General features: G+C 41.1%; 1 protein-coding gene across 1 annotated transcript; it reads right to left on the reverse strand.

Moving 5' to 3' along the window:
- Window positions 1–5478: 5478 nt before the first annotated feature.
- Window positions 5479–7620, reverse strand: BBS12 (Bardet-Biedl syndrome 12). The gene has a single exon (XM_010072960.1). The coding sequence runs from the start codon at window positions 7618–7620 to the stop codon at window positions 5479–5481; it is 2142 nt and encodes a 713-aa protein (XP_010071262.1).
- Between the last annotated feature and the right edge of the window lie 1610 nt (window positions 7621–9230).

The raw sequence follows: 9230 nt of genomic DNA on the forward strand, positions 1-9230 counted from the left end.
CTGGCCTGGGGAAGTTTAGTTTTGCCTTTGCTGGAAGATAACCAGCTCCGCACTGCCTGCCTCCCCTGCCTGGGCAGGTGAAAGGAGGGCAGGGCAGCCAGCTTGTAGCCAGGCAGGGCAGCGGGCAGCCAAGGTGGCAGAGCTCACAGGTGGGATGGCTGGGGCAGCAGGCAGATGAGCACCAGTCGCACACATCCCCCTCTCAAAACAGATGCACACATGGTTTATTCTTACTACAGTTTTTTGACATGAGAGTTTGGAAAGGAGGTCCAAAGGGAGGACAGGGAGCCATAGCAGAACTGATCTAAGACACAGCCTGTCCCAGCCTCCTCCCTTTGCTATTTTTTTCCTTACTCACTGTGCTATAGCAAGGTGAAGAAACTAATACATCTGCTGATGCTAATGGGTCACTTGACAGTAGATATTAGCTGAGGGGAAAACCCTGTAATCAAGGCTTCCTTCTGCCTTTGGGATTCAAGCTAACATCTTTGCCCTCGGACAATGAAGTTTCTCCTTCAATACTGAAAAGCAATGCAAGGAAAGCTGACAGACTTCCCACTGTCTGGGGAGCCAGACAGCATTTACCCTAACTCCAAAAAATGGGGCTTTACAACCCACACAACAAACCTCCTTGCTTGCACCATAAACTCTAGAGGAACACAGATAGGAAAGCAACTTCTTCAATTGTGCAGTGAAAATACAGTTTCTTTCTAGCTGGTGTTCTGTAGCACATTCCCACCTTTAGAATACCTGTGGTTATACCAACTGATCTATCAAGTAAAGTTTTATTTCAGTGAAGCTCTATTATAAAATAAAGGTATACATAGGAAGCAACAGAACAAGGGTGACAAACACTTGAAGCATGGGTTAACTCAGTTTCAGCAGGGGCACACTTCTGTAAAGATCAGGGTTTATTTCACTCACCTTGCACATGCATACTTGCTATCTACATTGTTTGCCTTCCTGTTGCTAACCTCTGCTACAGCCTCAGAAGCCACAGCTGACATGTCTGGAATATCTCTGCATAAAAATGATGCTAGTGGTAGCACCTTGCCTGTTCCCCATCCAGGCCTATACTCGGTTTTATGCAGTGTCTCCCCTCACCCCCCAAAAAAAGAGGAAAAAAAGGGAACTGTCCTCCCAGCCTCTTCAGCAGCCCTGGCCTGGGGTATCAAAAGGAGGTCAGTACAAATAAACTGTCTCAACTCTCCCAACTCTCCCGTGAGCTCAGGTTTTCTCCTTCAGCCCTTCCTGCTCCATGACCACCTTAACCTCCCCAGCCTTCAGCGTCCCAGTCATTTCTTGGCCTACCCAGGGACCATTGCCTCCTACATTTCCTAGCTCATTTTTTTTCAGCACGCCTGGTAGCAGGAAAATTATCAGATGCTTCTTGACAACCATCAATCACCAGGCTATCAGTCCTTATAGGACCAGAATTTGCAAGCAGGCTGTGCCCTCTAGGCTAGTCAAGCTTGGGACAAGGGTCTTGTTGCTATGATTAAGACCTCTACTACATTTCAGGGAATCATGAAGGACCAGAAAGGCCTAAAAAATTGGCCTTAAAGATAAATGTTAAATAAAATGGCATCAGCCCTAAACAGAAGGAGGAGTGAGCAGGGAATGATGATACCAGGATGTGAGGGAGAAACAAGGCACTTGACTAGCTTTCAGCAGGGAGTGAGATGCTGCCTCCTCCTTGGGACAGTCCCTTCCCTAAAATCTCTGCCATTTCCCAATTTCCCAGGCATGTCAAATGTAAAAGCTTAGCTCTTCCATCACATCACAGTCTGCACAAACAGCCTTTGTGTACCCTAGGAGGAGCCTCTGCCCATGGCAGTTGTTGAAATCACTGCCTGCGCTGAGAGCCATGGCAGACACGCACAGGACCTCATTCTGTTTGAGAGATTTGAAGCTGAGGAAGCCACATGTGTCTATTCTACTTCAAATTGCAGAAGGAGAATGCCTTGAAGACAGCATGCATATTAATATTCTATGTATATCAGAGAGATAATTTTCAGTAATACATGCTACAGTATAGCTAGTTTATAGAACTTTCAATTTTGTTTTCCTGTAGAAAAGCAAGTGTTAAATAATCAAAATATAATGTCTGACAGCTTTTTAGAAAACCTCAGCATCACAATATTTAAATATATCATTATATGCTTTTTAAAAGCCTGATTGGAAAAATTACACAGTTTTGGATTTTCTCGACATTTGGTGCGTCAGCTCTCAGCGTTTAAGAGCCCTATAAACAGACGTTTGGACCACCTCAGTACAATTCACGTACGCAGTTTTTCCATAATCCACTTAACTCTATTATTCAAATAAAGTGCAACTGGATCTTTTCTTGGGAACAGGGATTACACAATGCTCAGTACGGGAGGTTCAAGAAAAACAGTATAAAGCCAAAAATGAGCTGCAAACATTTGCAGAGCAGCAGAGTTTGTTTATATTTATTTATATGCTAGGTTTCCCTTGCTTTCTCACCTAACACTCACTAGCTCTTTTTGCCCCTTTTGACCTACCTAACTCTCTTTCTCTCATGTCTTGGTACACCAAGAGTGTGGCCAAGCAGTTAAACACCAATTGCCAATTGATTAATAATGAAAATATAATTTCAGGATGATCAAAACTTTAACATAACTAGATCCCTATGCTGCTAGGAACTACTGTTTCAAATTAAAATTATAAACCCCTATACTATTGATGAGATTTTTGCCAAAAACCACTGAATTCTGGAGTTTGTTAGAAAACCAAAATATTTACAGTTTAAGGTCAGAGATGGCCAAATACTATGAACATAGCTTTCTACACACAGAAAAGTTTTATTCTCGTATTTCTAAAAGGCAACTGCTATTAATACGTTCCCTTGACCTCCTTAAGAGCCTTCCAGCTACATGTGAGCAGAATATAAAAATATGCAATTCAGCAATGAGAATTCTGAAGGCAACCTGTGAAAATATACTGTGTAACATTACTTTCATGCACACAAACACACATCTATATGCATCTAAAACATATTTGAGGATGAACTTAGAATAATTTCGGTTGGAAAAGACCCTTAAGATCATCAAGTCCAACCACTAACCTACCAAGTCCACCACTGAGCCCTGTCCCTAAGCACCACATCTACATGTCTTTTAAATACCTCCAGGGATGGTGACTCCACCACTGCCCTGGGTAGCCTGCTCCAGTGCTTGACAACACTTTCAGTGAAGAATTTTTTCCAAATATCCAATCTAAACCTCCCCTGGCACAACTTGAGGCCTTTTCCTTTTGTTCTATCATTTGTTACTGACCTCGCTACAACCTCCTTTCAGGTAGTTCATTATCTGTGCCTTTCTTTTCTTTATATATTGAATATATCAATTATTCACACAGTGTGAACCACTCGGGTAAGCAGCTCTATGAAAGAGCTAAGTATACAACTTAACACAACATATATTAGCACAGAAGAAAGCTGCAGGATAAAATATATTTAGATGGATTCTCTTCATAAAAATGAAGTTAGAGCTTCTGGTCAGTTCATTCAAAAGACGTTTCTAAGGATCCCAATTTCATCTCATGCTTAGGCTTAATTTAGAACATCACTAGCCTATCCCACCTCTCCGGGGAACTTCCAGCTACGGAGACCCATAAGCTGTAAGCAATTCTCAGGAAGGGCTATTTTTATAAGAATGCCACATGTTATAGAGTTATGTGTTATAGGGATGAAGACATTAAAGGAAGTAAAAAGACTGGAGTACACGAGGAGGCTGAAAATATCAAATACTGTCAAATATCTACTGTCAGTTATAAAGGGAAAAAATGCCAAAGTGTTGGCACCACAGGGGAGACATTTTAGGAACCGTCTTTCCTTTTCATTCACTCAAGCCCTCTGGAATTAGGCGCTGTGAAATGCACAGGTAGAGGAGAAGGGCCTTCCCAGGAGGAAGGAGCAACTCCAACAGGACAGAGGGGCAGAGAACTGTCTTGGGGCTCAGAACAAGTCAACTGCGGGAATGCCAGTGGTCACGGGGGTTTGAGGCAGCTGATGGCTTGTCTCCAGGATGCCTTCTGCAGTAGGAGATGCCACAAGGAAAGTAAGTCCAGAAGAAAACACATCCACCTCAAATAGTAAGTAAGTAGCAGCGAAGGCTCTAACGATAAAATAACCACTCGTTTTCTGTCTGTGTTTTCAATGAATCAGACTCAGAAAACACTCCGTAGCCCACCCCAGTTCTTAGCTTTCACGGCAGAACTGTCTGCCACCAGCACCAGCAATCTGAAAGAGTAGTGCTTAACCCAAGTACTGCCAGCCATTAGCATTTTAATGAGAAATTTCCTAAAAGTAAGAATCCGCTTCAGTATCACCATTTCCATTTTTTTTCCATTCTGTTTTCACCGGACTGGTGAGACATTCCACCTCAAGTGTGACTCAGAATGCCAATTTCAGAAAAAATATCACCATAGTTACACACCTTTCTTGCAACAAAGTGACAGTTCTCTGGGGCTCTGCTTTCAAATTTTAAGTGCTGAAACACAGTAAAAACGTCTTGCCTCAATCATCATGACAGATTCGTTTTCAGTTTTTAGCCAACAGCTAAAACATACAAAATAAAACATTTTCCTCTCTGCAAGGATAACTGAAAGAGCTGAAAGGAAATAATCTGAAAACCCAACTCACGATGTAAAAGAAAACTTAGAGATACATCCATTCTGTAAGACCAACAGGGAGGATTCAGCCTGAATTTATATCAAAATTAGAAATTCCAAAGGGTATATATTTGAAAATAGGACATACATGGCCCATATAAATATGCAAAAATAGTATCTACTAATACAATCTCTTAGTGTAAAATGTAACACTCAAATTATTGCAAGGTTAACTCTTACATTTGCAATATACAGAAATCATGAGCAAGATATTAAAAATTATGTTATTTCATTTAACCAAGTATGCCGTTGTTATGTAAGAAATCCCCATCCTTCTTTAGAAGCAAAAGGCATTAAAAGACATTAAACAAGAATAATTTACAGAACACAAGTTTAAATACCTTACACAGACAGCTCACGTTCAGAATATAAGCACATCCATGGTATCAAACTTTTCTCCAATTAGACTGTAAATGTACCCACCTGCCCAGTGCTCCTCATTATAATGAAAAAAACAACTGCATGTCTACTCTGCTCAATGAGGCCTGAGAAGTCAGTTTGACCAAATTAATCTATCCATACAGACAATATCGTTAGTTACAAATGTATGGCTGAGGTTAGAGGCAAGCCCACAAGTGATTTTTGTTTGTTATTTAACTCCTGTTTCTAGAAATGGGAAATTATATTTACTTTGTGACTGTTTCACATTCTGACTTCCTCTGTTACACTCTAAAGTTATAATCACATCTAAATGTTTACTTTATAAACTATCAAGAAATGTAGATTGTACCCGGACTTCTTCCATCCACTGACTCACGGACTTAAAAATACAGCCTGCAAGTCCTATAAAAACATAAATTCACTTGACCCATGTGAGTTCAATAGCTGATTCCTTTTGGGACCTGTGATAATTTCAGCATCTGTTTGAAGCACTAGTAGCACCAAATCTAGAGCTCTCCGCCACGCCTCTGTCTTGGCTGTAACGTTATCATAAACCTTTAAACCCTCTTCGTGGTCAGCGAAGGGACCAGAACCACCCCTGAGCAGATCCCCTCTTCTAAACTCTTTCAATATATATGCTGATGGAGAGCCGCAGTCTGATGCTTTTTTGAGGTGATGATCAATTGAGGTACATGCTTCCATCTCTGATGCAGCTTTTGCAGTGTTACACATAACCGCTGAAAGATACTGCTTCCAGCCACTCGCTAATGCTTGGAGCACAACAGATTTATACTCTGTCGCAGACGCTGCCAGCCAACGATCGCAAAACTCTTTCAGAGCATTTTTATTTGCTGGCTGTAAAGGCTGTTCTGCAAGCATCTGAATGTGACTAAGGCATAACAGCTCCACTGCACCACCACCAAGAAAAACCTTCCCATCATTTAAAGCATGATGGAGTCGATACGCAGCAGTCCAGAACTGGTCTTCTAAGAGCTGCATCTTTGAAGCTACAGTAGTGGTAAGCACAGCTGTGAGCAGGGAAAGTCCTCGCACTTTTATCCTGACTGGCACAAGCTCACCCAGATCCATTGCACGCCCGTCGCGGGCCTTCCACAGCTCCACCTGGGCCCCGCTCCCCACGCAAGAAGCATTCAGCTGGGTGAGGTATGTCACTGGCTGGGCACCAGTGACCTCCCCGAAGGCACACAACACACCCCGACTCACACAACCAACTACCAATATACTGTTCGCTATGCATCTTTCCATTAAGTTTTCACACACATTTCCTTTGACCAAAACCAAGTTTACTTCAAAGCTTGTTAGAATATCTAATGAACTGCTTAGCCACAAGTCTCCTGCTCTGCCTTCCTGCAGGCTAGGACGCTCCAGTATGGTCCTTACATTACGTGGTCTATTAAAACCCAAGTGACGATATTGTTCTGTTAGGTCACCATCCATTAGCAGGATCCGAAGGGGTTTGTCTTCAAAGTATTTGATAACTGCGGCTTGTTCTGGTGATACTAATGTGACAAAGCCTGGGGAAACACAAGAATAGCTTTCAGGCAGGCCCAGTAAACAGCATGTCACAATTTCTGCAATATTAAACTGGGAAGAGCCACTGCATTCTGCTCGCTTTTGTTGATATGCAACAATACTTTGTAGCAGTTTCATGCTAGTCTGATTTCCATGGCTCAGAGTCATTGCCAGGTGTCCTAAACCATAACATTCACATGGATCGGCTGATTGTCCCAAAAAGTATCCCTGAAAATTACCTTGTTGACTTGAAAAACTGCTTTTTCCTAGAGTGTTGAAGTATCTGCTATGGGTTAACTTGTTTTTGTTACAGCTGGATGTGATAACACCACTTCCAGAAACCACAGATGCACTTTTGTCACCTGCTGGTTTGACAAGGGAAGCTACTGAACCAAAGCTGGCCAAAGACGAAAAGAGGTGCTTGTTAAAATTACAACTGTTATCTTGATGGGAACAAGAATTTATCGGAATGACTTTTTCTGGTGCAGAAACATCTTTCTGAACATACAGGAAAATCTCAGTATTTAGAAGACTGTCACATCCAACTTGGCAAGTTTTGCTTTGAAAAGCATTTGGCCTAGCAGTGCTAGAACATAGCTCTTGATTTACATCATGTATGGATATCTGAAGACACTGGACTTTCTCACAGCAAGAGTTCAAGCCCTCAGACATCACAGATACTATTGCTGAAATGGGAACATTCTGCTGGAGGCATTCCAGCACAGCATTGCTCCACGCACCAACAAGAAACAACAGGGTACTCATCCCAGTCTTAAACTCCTTGGTTTGTGCCTGAATGGTTTCATTAAGAAGCTGTCCAGCAGCGCTAGTTAAATCCAAATTTTCAATCAGTCTAAAAGCAGAACAAATCAATGTGCTTTGGTTGGTGTCTTCATCCACAATGAATTTACATGATTTCATTGGCCCCAATAGTGTTTTTCCAGCTAGCGCTAAGGATGAGAGTTGCTGAAGTCCAATATGTCTTCTTGCATTCACGTCCCTGAAAGCCATGGGCAGCAGGTAGGATCTGTGAACAGAACACAAGATTACGGCCCCATCCTCCAGCACTCCACAGCATATAACACCAAAAAATTAAATTAACAGGCTAACACTGAACATAGCTCTCCTGCGAGGCACTCTCTATAAAACAGTTCTTCATCCTCTCCACTTGTTATGAGACATCGATGCAGTTACTTGCCTTAGAGCAAAAGTTCCTTTAAACAGAATCGACAACTCTGTGCAAAACCAAAGTACTCTGTACAGATTAATTTTGATTCCAATAGTTATGCCACTAACTTTAACCTTCAAGTCTGGGAAAACGCACTCAAACTTATTTTATTCCAATTCTATTTATTCCATTTAACATGCATCAATACTTCATTAAAATTGCATGAAAAGGAATACCTCACTAAAAAAACCCCCCACAACGGCCAAGACTTTAAAGTTCTGATCTACTAGTCAGTTTGAACATGCCAAAAATAAGTCTTCTTTCCCTTGAAATACCTTCCACACCACACTCCTGTGGTAGACCACATGGATTAAACTAAAGCTTCCTTTTTTTTTTTCCTTTTTTAAATGAAAATGTACACACACCCAGAATTAAGCAGCATTAGCTTGTATACCTTTTATGCATAGATTCAAATAATTTATTTCATTGGCCTAAAGGTCCATTTGCATAGCTGTTACAAATCCCAAAACCTCATTTTCTGTCCCACTCAAAGGCCATCTGAATATTATCTCAAACAAACTGTGAATTTAAAAAAGCAGTCAGCAGGCAGTGAGAAATAACCTTTATATACTGACAGGCCTGAAGTTCTAATCCATCCCAGAATTTCCCTTTAATTACTAGATACATCTTGAAGTACCAAAAGAATAATTAATGAGGAAATTATTTTAGCCTATAGTTACCTGTAATCAACAATTTTAAAAAGGACTTTTGATATGCAAATACTTTTGACTTAAAACTCCACTGGGAGCATACATCTGAAAACCTCCATCCAACCTGCTTAAGGGTTTTTCTGGACATTTTTCTTGGGAATCTCTTGTGATAACAGTCTAGTCATACTGTGTATCTGTATCAGTAGTGCCAGTAATAAGAACAAAAAAGTGTCTTTTTTCTTAACTGGAATCTTTAACTTAATGTCACAGATAGTTTGTCTTGAAACAAACAAACAAAATTATGAAGTGATTAAATAATAATTGGATTACAGAATCCAATATGAAGCATGTTTCCCACACTCCACCAAAAACTCCATCTGATTTTTCTTATGGATTTACTAAGACAGTGGTTTTTTGACATCACTTTTTCTGAATTCAAGCAGTTCTCAACTAGTAACAGTCACTTCTCAACATGCTCATTTTGATAGAATGAAAAAATATCCAGTCTGTGGTTCTCCTCATAAGATTTAGGAAAGAGCTAAATTAGCCATGCTGAAAGGCCAGGTAGTGCTCTCTATCTAGGTCCTCAGCACCTAGTTCTGGGCAGAAGGCTCAGCTGCTGTTTGGATGGGAGACAACTCCGGAAGAATTGCTGTGAAAGGGGCTTCCATTTTCCAATACAGTGAACTTCTTACTCCCCAGTCAGTCCCAAACGAGGATTCAGGTCAGCAATATGAGCTACT

Source organism: Pterocles gutturalis, unplaced genomic scaffold, assembly GCF_000699245.1.
Source record: "Pterocles gutturalis isolate BGI_N339 unplaced genomic scaffold, ASM69924v1 scaffold46827, whole genome shotgun sequence".
Lineage (NCBI taxonomy): Eukaryota > Metazoa > Chordata > Aves > Pterocliformes > Pteroclidae > Pterocles > Pterocles gutturalis.

Excerpts from the sequence above, each read along its gene's own strand:
- BBS12 (XM_010072960.1), bottom strand. The coding sequence starts at position 7,620 with ATGGCTTTCAGGGACGTGAATGCAAGAAGACATATTGGACTTCAGCAA.